The 15,087-nt window shown below is 41.5% G+C and overlaps 1 protein-coding gene across 1 annotated transcript in view; it reads left to right on the forward strand.

Annotated features, from left to right (window-relative positions):
- The window catches only part of LOC122816478 (ADP-ribosylation factor-binding protein GGA1-like), a 1,452,484-nt gene that overhangs the window by 594,682 nt on the left and 842,715 nt on the right, over nt 1-15,087 (forward strand). Inside the window, exon 5 of the mRNA XM_044089299.1 lies at nt 11,122-11,245. Within this exon, the coding sequence (XP_043945234.1) occupies nt 11,122-11,245 (124 nt within the window). The remainder of the gene's footprint in view (nt 1-11,121; nt 11,246-15,087) is intronic.

A 15,087-nucleotide genomic window follows, 5' to 3' on the forward strand; every position in this document is an offset into this window, starting at 1 on the left:
ATCACATGCTGAAGTACCAGGGAGACTCTCCTGGTCTAACTAAAGGAAAAGACTGAGAGGCTGGAGGATAATAATCTGAAACAGAAGAGCTTCTAAGATGGCTGTACACTGAGTAAAAGCTTAATTTCAGCACTTCCAATGTGCAAACAGAAACTCAGATAAGAGGTAAGACAAGGGATGCACTTGTACATGACTGGCCCTTGGGGCTTCTTTATGCCTTTCCTCCCTTTCCACTGATACCCAAGGTTTTCCAGAAAGCCAACTCACTGGGAAGCAAGCTAATTCTCATTGCCCCATATTGGCCTTGTCAGATTTGGTTCCCCTTCTTTTGGCCTCATCTTCAGGTGGAGCCGTGGGTTCTGAACCCAGTTCCAAACTTTCTGACTCATATGTCCGGAACACTCCACCCTTGTCTTCGAACCCTCAAATTGGCAGCTTGGCTGCTCTGATTCCAAATATAGCCAGGCTGCCTAGCCTCCCTCATTCGGTCAAGCATATCTTGATCTCGTCTCATAAAGCATCAACAAGAAAATGATATATCAGTAAATGGAAAAGGTTTTCTTCCTGGACATTGACAAGACACATTGATCCCTGCTCTTCTCTTATGAGTTCTATCCTCGAATTTCTGGCAAAACTATTTAATGAAGGCGCAGCTGCAGCTACCATTTGTATACAGTTAGCAGCGATATCTAATTTCCATTTAAACTGTTTTGCCCCTAACTTGATGTCCCACAAACTATGCAAAGCCTTCCTGAAGGGTACTAACTTGTTGAGACCACCTATAAAAACACCCCTACCACCATGGGACTTAAACTTTGTTCTGCCCTGTTTGATCCTTCCCCCTTTGAACCTGCGTCATCATGTGATCTAAAATTTGTAATGTGGAAAACAATTATGTTGATTGCCATCACTTCTGCCAGAAGAGTTTCAGAGCTGCAAGCTTTATCGATCAAGCCACCATATATTTTTCATAAAGATAGAGTATCCCTCCAAACAAACCCATCCTTCCTGCCAAAAGTATGTTCAGAGTCCAACCTAAATCAGTCCATAGAGTTACCAGATTTCTTTCCAAATCATGGCAACAAGGCAGAATATAAACGTCACCAACTGGATGTTCATAGGCAATTATGCTTCTACTTACATAGGACAAAGGACTTCAGGAAATCTGATCAATTATTTGTGTCATTTTCTGAAGCAAAGAAAGGTGCCACTATATTTAAGGTCACTCTTTCAAAATTGCTCTCAGATTGTATCAATTTTACATATGAATCCAATAACAAGGTTCTCTCCTTTAAAGTCAAAACTCATTCTACAAGAGCCATGGCAACCTCTTCTGCTTTTAGAGCTAGACTACCACTTGACAGCATTTGTGCTGCTGTGATTTGGGAAATGCCTCATACCTTTATCACTCATTACAAAGTAGATTTGGCCTCTAGGAACAGGGCCTCCTTTGGATCCACTGTCCTGAAGAATATACTCCCGTGAGCCACTCAGGAAATATGGTGCTAGGAACACTGTCTCAACCAGTAAGAATGAAGGCAAGATAGGACAACGTAACATAAAGAAGTTATGTACTCACCATAATGTTCCATGTTTGTTGTCCATCTCATCTCAGTTCTTAATCCCACCCTCCTTCTCCCTACCTATGGCTCCTGGAGGACAAAAGAGGGCAAAGAGGTTCTTTCTTTGGCAAGTGTGTCTCTGACCTTCTTCATTGCCTTTATAATATGTGTTGATGGTACCTTAGGTTCCTAATGTTATCAGCAGATAAGATCTGGGGAGCTTCACTAGAGCATGATTGGATAGGGATACAGCCACATGCCAGTGGAAGTCCTCAACAGCCACGTGCCAGTGGAAGTCCTCAATCTTTAGTATGCGGTTGAGTCGGAACCAAGGATCAGTTCCAAACCCTTGGATTTTAAGGCAAAGATGCCAACACGGTTAGTCCAACCTCTTCCACAAGACGTGCTGTTGCAGGTAGCCCTAGAGAACTTACAAAACCAGAGGTAGAAATAGGTTTCTGCTCCACTCTTCCTCTTTCCAAGAAAAGAAATCATGTCACAGTCCATCATGGATATTTCAGGGCTAAACAAATTTCACAAATACCGGAATTAAAAATGCTGGCCTTGTAGTAACTTAAATCTCTCCTCTTCCCACCAGCTTACATGATTACCCTGGACCTAAAGGATGTCTACCTACTTATACCCATAGCCAGGAAGGTCAAGTGATTTCTCCAGATTTAAAATGGGGTTGCCACTTCCAGTTCACTTCTTGCCCTTTGGTTTACTGCTGCACCCAGGGTGTTCATAGAGTGCCTTGCTCCAGTAGTTGCTTACTGCTGAACCAAGGTCATCCACTTATACCTGCATGACTACCTCATTCAGGCACCAACTCTAAAAGACTCTATACAGTTCCCTTTTACTTGTTTTCTAAAGTAGGTCTCTTTCTTTCTGTCTTTCTGTAATCCTTCTAAAATACCCAGTACCTGGCAAACAAGTTCTGTTCCAAGGGCATTGCTGGACACAGAGCATCAGAGGGCCTTCCTTCCCCAGAAAAAGTGTGTTTCCTATCAAAATGTTTCAGACAGCAGCTACAGTGGTAACTGAAGAGCATTTGGTGCTAGCACCCTCAGTTCCTAAAGTGCCCCATACCACCTTTGCCCTGCATGAAGAAAGAGTTCTTATGATGGATCCAACAAGTGCTGCTGCATTGTGGGGTGCCTTTCAACTAAGATGGGCACCCAGATAACCACCATAGACTCCTTGGACACAACCTGGGTACCAGCATAGACTCCTTGGACACAACCTGGAGAGCCTACATCGGTAGAGTTTAGGATCCAAGGTATCTGGAACAAAACCAGAGGAGAAGACATATTAGTATACAAAAGATAATGACAGTCATTCTAAGCTATCAGTGCACTCAAGCCGATTTGGCAACAGGGAATTTTGCACATCCTTACAGACAACACCACAGTAATGTTATACTTCATTGAACATGGAGAGCCCACTCCTAGCTCTTATGCAAGTTGGCAGTGCAAACATGGGATCTGGCCCAGGAATAAGGTATGACTCTCTGGACTTCTTACATGCCATTTTGGAAGATCTCCATAACAACTAGCATAGTAACACAGAGGCAGACCCATAATGGTGGATGCTTTTCTTGACTTAGTTCACAAACAAGATTTTCCAGAAATAGATCTTTTTGTTTCTCTATAAAACAGACCTCTGAGAAAATTCTGCACCAGGACACTGGCAGCAGGGACCTGGGTCAGACATGTTCTTCTTAATCTTAAAATGGGCAGGTCTGTTTTTCTATGCTTCTCCTTATTCCCCATGGAGAAATGGAAGATAAAGGAAGACAGACAAGAAATGCTAATCCTATCACCACTTTGGCACAGGAAACACTGGTTCTTCCTTCTGCTGAATTTAGCAAGGACAGAGTGTGTAATGTTGCTGCAGAATATGGAGCTCTTGACACAAAACAAATGGTTACCCCTACACCTCAGCCTGAGTACTTAAGTTTTCAACAAAATGATCTAGCAGTCATTCCTTTTAGGCATGTGCCAGAGGATGTGATGTACATTCTTAAGGAGACTAGGAAACCAATTAGAAGAAAATCATACCAAGCTAAATGGAAAAGATTCTCCCTTTGATGCCACAGAAGGGCTCAGCTTGACTGCCATTGATAACCACCTGTTAGACCTATACAAAACAAGGTTGTCTTGTGCATCAGTAAAGATTCATATTTCATCTGTTTAACTTTTCTGCCTTTGGACCCCTAACGCTGTTCCTTCCTCAAGAGAGTAGTGCCAGGGTAGTGCACTGATCTCAATGGACCATTTGCAGAAACAGTCTGGGTGAATAGGATCATATAAGAAATTAACAAAACATATTTACAGATGCAAGGATATGCTATAAAACATAAACATATTTTCAGATGCAAGAATGTGCTACAACATTTAGTTCAAGAAACAGTTTGCAGAGTCAAAACATGGATGGAAAAACTGAAATATGCTCAGCATTGCTTTTTAGATAAGATGTAGCCAATGTGACTGAGATGGCTTATGCTATAGAGGCAGCAGAATATCATTATATACAGAGATATGAAAACATTAGAAGAGGATAGTGAAAATAGTTGCAGGAAAGGATACCATGGGGAGAAAATAGAGAAATGTAAAGAGAGGCTGCACTTGAAGACCCCTAAGGAGGAATTTACTCCAACGTGGGGACCCCACTATGGTCTGGATAAACTAACTTTGCTACTTTTTAAATTAGCTGTTTCCTCCTCTCGGCTGATATTTAACCTTGAAGACTGTCCTGTTGCTGGCAGTTACCTCTGCCTGAACGATTTCAATATTGCAGGCCATCAGGTGGAAAGAACCATTCTCCGTCTTCCACAAGGATAGTTTCACACTACATACTAATTGTATATACAGTGGTGTCTCCCTTTACTCTAACTACATCTCCGAAATTTAGAACACTATTCCACATCCAATTACAGCTACTATTAACCCATCTCAGTTTAAAAATCTACTTAAGAGCTACCTCACAAATAAATGGCTGTGCCTATGCACTAGTCGAGACTAAATCTTCCTCCCATAGCCAACTGTGAACACTACTATACAATCACTCTCTCTCCATCTACTGTAATTAAACTTACTACACACTTATTTCATCAGCACCCCCACCCTGCTATCACTGATAATTTGGAATTCTCCTCTTACCATACCCACCTGACTACCTTACTTTCTCAGATACCCTCCTTTAACCTCTACCTTTGCCTTCCAATATTACTGTCCAAATCCTCCTTCCTTTGATTCTTCATAACCCTTCCTATACTTCCACTTCTAAATTCCACTGTTCACCTCACTAAACATGTTCAGATAAAAAAACTTCTACCTGTCTAATGACTGTATTTAACTACCGCAAAACTAAATATTAACTATTATGCAAAATTGTATACTACTATGATGAAACCTTTGTTTAGTACTCTGCCACGTCAACTATCAAACACATACTATGCCGGGTTCATGTCTATCGATCGACAACTCACTATATCGACATCCACTTCACCGACATCTGAAATACTCGGCACCGCAAATCACGAACATTTAACAGGTAAGAGATTTAAATTTAGCTAATCATGCCTACCAGACATGCATAACACTGCCATACTTACTAAAACATGGTAGGCATGATTAGCGAATTTAAATCTCTTACCTGTTAAATGTCCGTGATTTGCGGTGTCGAGTATTTCAGATGTCGGTGAAGTGGATGTCGATATAGTGAGTTGTTGATCGATAGACATGAACCCATTATGCCATATTGTACTCAGTGTGTTCCAGTGCAACTGTTTACCAGTATATTTGTAATATTTTAATGTGTGTGTAACTATATTTTACTGATGGAACTTTTCTCCCCAGGCCTCCGGTGAAAATGGTCTCTGTCCCAGTCGGACATTCCCAGTAAATAAATGATAAAATAAAATAAAATTAATACCTTCATACTTATAGTGATGGGAGAACTATCTTTAAATCAGGCTGTTCAACTCACAGTGTTTTTTTTCCATTACCCCATGACAAGAGGGAAAAGGATGCTACACTCCTTGGATATGCATATGCAGTTGATACTTTACTTGGACAGGATAAAAGTAGTAAGAAAATCTGAACAGCTGTTCATTTCATTTACAAAGGGAAAGAAAGGAACCTCTGATACCAAACAGACCATATTCATATGTCTAACAAACTGTATTTACTTCTCTTATGCTTCAAGGCAAACCTGTGCCAGACCAAATAAGGATCCATTCCATTAAGGGCACTGCAGTTATCACTGTCTTCCACATGTGCCAGTCAATACCCAATTTGTCCTTGATATATTTACCTAGTCATCTGTCCACACTTTGTCAGAGCACTTAAATCTGGATATTGCATCTAGAGCTGTGGCAGGATTTGTTGTGGCCATTCTACAAGGTCTGCTGCAGCCTACTCTTCTCAAGGGACAGCCAACCATAAGTTTTTACAAGAGGTATTATTGAAACAGTAAATTTATTTTAGGAACTTAATCCAACTGTCAATATTTGAGTATGTTCACTGTTGCAGTGCCAGTTTCCTCCCTCTTCCCTTTATCTCTCTTGTTTGTGGATGTGCTTACGTTGGAGTAGGTAGGTAGCTTGGTTACTGTTCTCCTGCCTTCCCTCTCTATTAGCCTAGCCAGACACCTTTTCTCTTTGGGTTGTCCTAGAACCTGGGGTGCCATCTTGGGGCCTTCTGGTTGGACTGCCTTCCTAGGGATTAATTCCATAAGGACAGTCAGTGTTGTTGTTTTAGACTATGCAAAACTACATTGCCAAGGCAGAAAGGAACTAAAGATGGCACAGCCAGACATATAACTTACATCACTGATGCCCTTACATCCAGGTGGGAATGGCTTCCACCCAGCTTAGAGGTAGAATGGTGCCAAGCTGTGGACGTCAAGCTGGTTGACTGGCCTCTTATGGCACAAGTGCCAAGATTTATTAACTCAGCAGTGAATATACTCAAACATCTACAGTTATGATAAGTTACTAACATAATTGTACTTTGCTTATTTTGGGATTTATTTTTTCTCCTATACCTAGCTTTTGCCCTCTCAGTTCTCACCTTCATCATCTTGTTGTGTCCTCCTTACCAAAATGTCCCCCATTTATCACTCACCTAGTATTTACTACTAGCATTAGATGGTGGGGCCTTCTTTGAGGCCAGCATCCATGGATAGTAGCATGGATGATATTATTGTAAACCACTTGTTTCTAGTTGGTCCCTACACAAAATGCCATTGGGCTGATTTACATTCATACCCTTCTGTTGTTGTATATAATGTTGTATAGGTACAAGAGCTCACAAATAGTGGGAGGTCTTGCAAAGCAGCTCTACTCCTAAGCATCCATAATACTCCTAGAATTCTACTTAGAGTTAGGCCTTCAGTAGCTAGAATGCACTCTTCTCCCCTTTTCCAGGATGAGGCAGAAGGGTAGCAACTATTCAGTTCTTTCCTCCCAGACATCGTCACCCTCTGATGTACAATTAGATGTCTTATATGAGAAGTCTTATTTTGTGTACATGTCATTTGAAAATTACATTTGTTAAGAGGAGGCACATCCTCATCAACCAACAAGACTGAATCTATAGGCTTTCCGTCAGCTCAGCACCTTTAACTTTTCCAGGCTATTATCTCCCTTACCCATAATGCTGTACCAGCTAGCATCTCTCTTGCTGCTCACAAAACCATTAAGTTTGCTTGCATTGAAGATAAATATTCCAAGACTACTTAAGCATTTGTAAAGTGTTGTTTATATAAAAAATCTTCTTTTGTTGTTATTTTTATTGCATTTCTCAACGTGTATGTATTTCCATGGTTATAGCTGATGTACTGGGGCAGACTTTTCTATTGTTTCACTTTTTAGGCAGCTTCTTTTTCAACCATATGCCTCCCTAGTACTCTGTGTCTTTTTTGTGACTTTTCTTAGCACTCATACATTTATACCTCTGCTTGTTTTTAGTTTGTGAAGTTTACTTGTTTTTTTCATTGTTCATTAAAAATGTTTTATTTTGCTTCCTACTTAGCACATTGTAGCTGTTTTTTTCTCTATGATTTTTTCTTCCCATTTGTGTTCTCCCAGCTGACCATCAGTTGCTCAACTACACCTTCTTTTTTCTTACTTTCCCCAGTAATAATCGCTAGGGCTAGGACTGCACCAATGGCAGACTGGGGAGGTTAAGTGAAGCAGAGCAGCCTGCGGTGTCGTATATGTTGGCTGTGCATGCCAGGGAGGATTTTTTATGTGCCCTAGTCTTTTGAAAATAAGTTGTTTCAAGTCAGTTATTGCTTGTTCTTGTTGGTGTGTGCTATTTCCAGTGCTCTTTAGAGACAGAAAGGCAAGCCTCACAGCTGCTGTCTTCCTCACATTTCTAAATTGCCAGTCAGAGTTATTGATGCTTTTTTAAATGTACTGCTATAAAACTAGTTAGACTAGGCAGTATTTCTTCTGTTTCAGAGTTAAAGGTCAGAAAGATTTTCCCCCTTCAGACCATTTTCTGCCAAGTCTTCCTGTTCTTTCAGGTTCTTCAGGAGCCAAATTGTGATTGTGGTTGTTGATTATGAAAAGATGATGAGTGCCTTTCTCAAGGTTAAGCAGGAAAAGTTTCTTGCCTCTTCCCCCTATGGTAACCAGGGTGAAACAGGGTGCTCTTTCTTTGCTTTCATTTGCTGCCCTTCCCCTATTTTTGGCACTAGTTCTTATGGGGCTTTTCATGACATTTCAGTTGTCATTGTCACCAGATGTGTCGGCATCCGTTTTGGTCTTGTTTTGGGTCCATGTCTATGTTGACAGTACTGACTGACTGGCTGGCTGGGTTCTTTTCAGTGCAGATAATGTGAAGGTCACTGCTGATCTCAGCTGGGTTATCTTTCAAGCCCTTGTAACTATTATCATCAGGCTTGGGCTTAATGGACCCATCATCGCTTTTGAATTCTGATGGAAGACGAAGCCACAAGTTTGGGCTCACTATCCTTGATGGGCTTTAGCCTCAGGCAGTTGAATTCATTGCTGTCAGCCCAAACCCAGAATGTGGCACTGATGCCAGTCTCAGTGTTAATGATGCAAACAGATGTACATTTGCTGCTTAGGTGCCTGTACCCATGTTGACCAGGGCCTCAACTAGAGACAGTTTTGCCTTCTTCTTTAGCCATCCATACTTCTTATCATCCAGACTGAGGGGCTAAGAAGCTATTTCAGAATCAATCTGACATGTCTGGACCATGTCTGGCATCTTACTCATCCTCTGACCCATCCCCTTCAAGGTCAGATAAGCAAAAAATATGCAAGATAAAGCTCCCAGACACAGATACTGATGGTACAGATAATGTTAACTACTTACCATCTTTTCCAGCACCTCAAAGTTAAGGAAAGTCCTTGAAATTGTGAGGCAGATAGCAGGATGGCCTACAGGCTTCATAACCTCTCCAAACACATTGGATAATGCAGACTGTACTATTGAGATGTTGGCACTTGAAATGCTGAGTGGAGAAAAGCCAAAAAAGAATGAAAACTTGGAGAAGAACAAATCTCAAAAATTGTTCTTCTCCTTAAAATGTCTTTTTGCAGGGGGTCAAGCACATTCCATATCCAAACTCCTTTCAAGAATCCTGTCACTCCCTCGGATTTGTAATACCATTTTGAGTAGTTTATCCATCTTCCTTTTGGGGATTCTAATAAAGTTGACTTAATGTACCTGTCTTGGGAGATACTTGTTCTAATGGTCATTATTTTCTCAATAAGAATTTCTGAAATTCAGTCCTTATATGTCTTCCATACCTCATCTTCTGTAAGGACAAAATGTCATTATAAAGGTAGCTACTGAAGCAAACCTTAATTAAGTCATTAATATGTCTGTACTCTTTCCTAATCACTTAAACAGAGGTTATATCTATTATGCTGCATGTATGTCCATAGACAGCTTATATTTTATGTGAACACAACAAGATCAATCAGGAAAGAGTTGCAACTGTAATTACTTTTCTAATAAATATTGGACTATAGAGTTACAAAAGTTATTTTGTCTACGTGACTTAATGACTGTATCAATTTCTGATGGGAAAAAAATATAATGATACACTGTCCTCTGTGCCTACAGCATATTAATCTGGAGCAATGATTACCTCTTGGGCATTTTTCAAGAATGAATCTTTAGATGATGTCAGTGTAGCTGCAGTGTTGGCTTCAGTGAATGGTTTTAGAAGACATTATAAATAGGATGTGTTCTCCTAGTCTAGGTCTTTCTTCAGAGCCACAATGATCACATGATGGTCCCATGATAGCCAGCCAGGAAGATAAGTTTGGGGCTCTGTCATGTTTGTTGACAAGGATGGACCTTATGATACTATATGCCAAAACATAGTAATAAATCTGGTTGGCAAGTCCCTGTCAGCAGCATACCCATCCTCCTTAGCAGACATGGACTGACTCGTCATTGGTGATACTGTTTCATTGTAAGCACTGCTTTCAGTGGGCACACATGGTGTCTGTAGAAGAAGCTATTTGATAGAACTCTGTGGTTAAAGGGGCAGAGACTAGCAGCCCATGACAGTTTTAAAAAATGAGCTAACTGAAAGCCTTCAGTTTTGGTCCTTCAGGTTACTGGAGATGGATAGACCTGCCTATCCAGTTTTGTCATTACGGTAATATTCAACAACATCAATGAAATGAAAAATGAAAAGATATGGCATAAAAGCACATTCTTCTTTATACCACTATATGTATACTTCACATCACCACTTTTACCACTCTCCTCAACAGGCTTTAAAGGAAGTAATGTTTTCACCACTAATACTGCTATTTATACAACTTCATCACACAATAAATACAATCAATTACTGCTTGAAAAAATTAAGAAATCAAATATCTCCAATTAGCTTCCACATTTAATTGTGGTACATATATATATATTTTATTTCATGTGACTATACAGAAAGATTTGTGAGGAATATTTTTATTTAGTTCTCACTGCAGTCTGGTATTATTGTATAGAAACTTAACAGAGTTGCACTTTAGCTTCCTCCCCCTTTTTTACTATTGCACTGTATTTTGCAAACATGTTAACAGGGAAAACGGTTAGTTGTAAGGAACTTGAAACACACTGTGGTTATGCTATAAAATGTCACACTTTTTTTTTTTACTGAGCATACTGTTTACTGTTTCCTGATGCTTGATACATAGTATTGAAGACCAGTCTATCCGGCTTCTGTTGATATGTCATATTAATTATAGGTATTTTTTTATCTTAAAAGAACAATGAAATGTGTGGTGGATTATTCTAAAGTTGGTATTGAACTGGTGCATACAGACATTCACCATTAATGACTGGTTTTGGTTACCATTTTGATGCTTAAATGTCTGTTTTTACTTTAGTGTTACTGTTTCAAAATATCACTGAAGTCTAGTAAGATCCCAGGAACTATTTATTCATATATTTCTTAAACATTTACTTTAGCTTGCAGAAGACTTGCCTATAGTTTACAGAAATATGAACTGGTATTCAAAGTGTTCAGATGGGGTTCTTACTGTGCTCATTTTTTTTTTGTCTAGTATCTTGGTACTTGGTCTACAGAAAAAGTAAAGTCAAAGATCATAGAAATGTTGTACAGCTGGACTCTCTGGCTAACAGATGAAGTTAAAATCAAAGAAGCTTACAAAGCTCTTAAAAAACAAGGTAAAAAACACAACATTATATTTTGGGGTGACAGGGTTGCATGCTGCTCACTTGTGCAGATGACATTATTGTGTTTGTGTCATTTCTCTTCAAGAACGCACTTTTGCCTAATGATCTCACTCATGTTTGTTTCACTTTTCCTGACTGTCGGTACAGTGTTTGTTTTCCTAAGTAGGTATATCTAACTATACAGTGCCTGTTTCCACTGGTGGCCTGGGGAGAAAAACTCCATTAGAAATCTGTCAGGATTTACAGGTGACAGAAATTATGTAAGCAGTTCAGCAGATCTGCATTATTTTCTGTGTTTTGTTTTGGCATAGTGGACTGGTACAAAGACACTTTACAGCTTCGAACTGGACCAAAGGCAGTGGCGCTCTCTACATTGTACTCATTTCACCCCAGATAAATTACCATCAAGTATAATCAGATAAAACAATTTGTTTGCAACAAGTTAATTAAATTTGTGTTTGCAACAAAATAAGATACCTGATGTTTTTTGTGTTTCACTGTTGCAGTCATCACCTGTGGGGTATCCCTGCTGTGGTAGCCTTCACCCGACCCGAATACCAGAGTCACTGTTTTTTGGTGTCGGCTGCTGTCACTTGTTGACTGACATCAGGTCGTCGGTGCTCTAAAGCAAGGCAGCCGACACCATTACATCAGTCTCTCTTGCCGTGGAGCCCATAGCAGAAGCAGTTCGAAAGTGTGCCAGTTAGCCGCTAGCAGAGTTCAAATTTTCAGCTGAAAATGTCTAAAGCTAAGTACCCCATTGGGGATCCTTTTTTCTTGCACTAACCAATGTCCAAAAAAGTTAACAGTTGTCTCACCTGTGGAAAGCAGATCCCACACTGAGACTTCCATTCATACTGCATCACTTGTTTAGGCCCAGACCAGGAAGTACCCCATTGCCGGTTCTGTGCCCTCTTCAATGCGAGAACCATTCATCGTAGAGCTCTTATTGTAGATAGGTATTTTCATCTTCCATCTTCGCATTCCAAAATGGCATCCATCAGCCAGCAATCCGTAGACATTCCGAAAAAACGTAGAGATAAAGATAGAGACAGACCACACAAGGCTAAGCCTTCCGACGGCGCTACCAGTAAGCAGGTCGTCAGTTCTCTGGAATTTAGTGAGGCGCTTTCGCAGCCCCTGATGCCTGATAAGATATCTATGCAGGCCTCTACCGAGACCCTTTTGGAGTCCGGTGTGCCACAGAAATCTTCTTCGTCTTCTGAGCCTTTGGTCATCTCTGCCTCGGTTGGGTCCGGAGCCGCGATGCAGGCACCGGCTTCCGAGAAGGACTCTCGCACTACTGATTCCAGACAAAAAACAACGTCCTCTCATCCGACTACTGCTTCTGTCAGACTGATGGATACTCTTAGGCCTAGAAGCCAGGCCACTCCTAGAAAATCTACCTGTAGTCTCCATCTTACCCCTGCTCCACCTCCCCAGTCACAAATGCTTAAGATGGCGGAGCATCTTATATCCCTTTTCAGGGGTAGTCAGGCCACATCTTCTAAAAGAAAAATACACCCTTATCCTGAAATACTGTCAGAACAGGATTCTGAGGAATCTGATTATTCAGGTTTTGAAGAGGAACAACAGCCTCTTATTGCTTATGAAGACTCAGATGCAGAGGAATCCATTCCTTCTGCCTCCCCACCAGAAGACCTTTCTTCACACCCTCAGTGAATATTTCCACTGGGAATCTCAGGACTTCCCTCAGTCTAAGAAAAGACTAAGAGAGTTTCTAGACCTGACCCAGCGCAGACCCCTGCCCATCCTCCCTATTTTAGAAGTGGTGGACAATGTTTTCCATGAATCCAACTTAGCCCCTGACGCCCTCCTACCTGCTCCCACTAAACCTGACAGGTATTACAGAGTACCGGATTCTCACAAATACCTGTACAGAAATCCTGCTGCAGACCCAGAGGCCATTACACAGGGGCCAAAAGGAGCTAAAGTTAGTTCTGCAAAGAATCCTATCCCTTCTGACAAGGAATCCAGAGCTCTGGACAGATGTGGTAAAAAAGTATACACCTCTGCAACCGTAGCTATCAGAGCACTCATCTGTCAGTTCCATGTGTTAAAATATCAACAACACACTTTGGAACTATTAAAACAAAAGATTTCTTCCTTTCCTGACTGTGCCAGTTTTAAAGAGTTAGCAGATTTACTGCACTCTACTTGTCAAGTGGCCAGACACTCTTTGCACTGTGGATATAACGCACTAGAAGCCTCAAGCAGGGCAGCAGTGTCAGGATCTGTTATTAGGAGACATGCATGGTTGAAGGAACAACCTCTCCCTGATCATGTCAAAACTAAATTAATTGATGCACCCTTGGATAAGGACTGCTTGTTTGGAATTAAAGCAGAAGAAGTTCTTAAAAAGATGGGAAGACAAAGGAAAATCTATGCAAACAGTAAAAGATTTCTTTCAGGTCCAACCTCCCAGGTACAGCAGGAATTTCCCCTCTAAGCACTGGTCCTTTCCTGCAACTAGTAGACAGGGGCAAGGTAAGTCCCACAGGGACAGACCACCCAGGACTTTATCCCAGGTACAGCAGAGAACCAAACGGTGGACCTCCTCTGCCCCTAAGGCAGGGAGTTCTAAGCCATCCTTCTATGGCAAAACCTCTCAATGACTTCCTCTCCCCCCTCTGCCCTCCTTTCACTCACCAAAAGCTAGGATGAAGGCTCTCCCTCTGCAAAGAAAATTGGCTTTTTGTAACCAAAGACCAGTGGGTCTTAAAAATCATTTTTCAGGGATACAAATTTTCTTTCAAGGAACTCCCAATTCCAAGAGGGTACCCAGACTTACCTCCAAATCAATGGGTGGAGGCATTAAAACAAGTCCAAACTCTCATATCCCAGGGGACAGTAGAACCTGTTCCCGCAGATCAAACAGGCAAAGGCTTTTATTCCAGACTATTCCTTATTCCCAGAAAAGAGAGCACTTGACACTCCATCCTGGATCTGTCCATTCTGAACACCTCCCTGGTGGTCCCCAAATTCAAAATGCTAACTTTGCAGCAGCTGCTGCCTATGCTGACAAAAAATGCTTGGTTAGTGACCTTAGACCTAAAGGATGTCTACCTCCACATCCCCATATGGGAATCCTGCAGGAAATTCCTGCACTTCAGGGCAGGCTTACAACACTTTCAGTTCTCTGCACTACCCTTTGGCTTATCTACTGCACCCAGGGTATTCTCCAAATGCTTAGCCCTAGCCATAGCATTTTGCAGACAGAGAAATATTCAGATTTACCTTCATCTGGATGACTGCCTCATTCAGGCAGAGAGCAAAGAAAAGCTGCTCCAGGACCTCCGCTTTGTCAAAGCCATCCTAACCTCCTTAGGGTTCACCATCAACGAAAAGAAATTCAAGCAGACTGCTGGACATAGCATCCTAAATGGCCTTCCTGTCACCAGAAATCAGAACTTCCTGCTACTCTACTTTACCCAGCAGGCTTCCAGAAGTCACCTCACAGCGAGGAAGTTCCTGCAAGCTTTGGGGTACATGGCATCTTGCATTCTTCTAATTCCTCTGGCCAGGCTCCACATGACGAAACTTCAGTGGTATCTAAAGAACCTATGGTGTCAGCAGTGCACTCTCAACCTCTAGAGACCCCTCTCCCTCTGATCCCCAGTATAAGGGCCAAGTTTCTCTGGTGGGCTAGGGCCTGTGCCAAGAACAGGGGTCTCCCCTTCATCCTCCGCCCTATCGGCCAGACCATCACCACTGATGCCCCAGACATTGCTTGGGACGCTCACCTAGCAGGAAGGTACACCCAAGGCCTTTGGGATGCCCAGCACCTTCCCTTACACATCAGCCAGAAGGAA

Source organism: Protopterus annectens, chromosome 12.part0, assembly GCF_019279795.1.
Source record: "Protopterus annectens isolate FY-2018-M chromosome 12.part0, PAN1.0, whole genome shotgun sequence".
Lineage (NCBI taxonomy): Eukaryota > Metazoa > Chordata > Ceratodontiformes > Protopteridae > Protopterus > Protopterus annectens.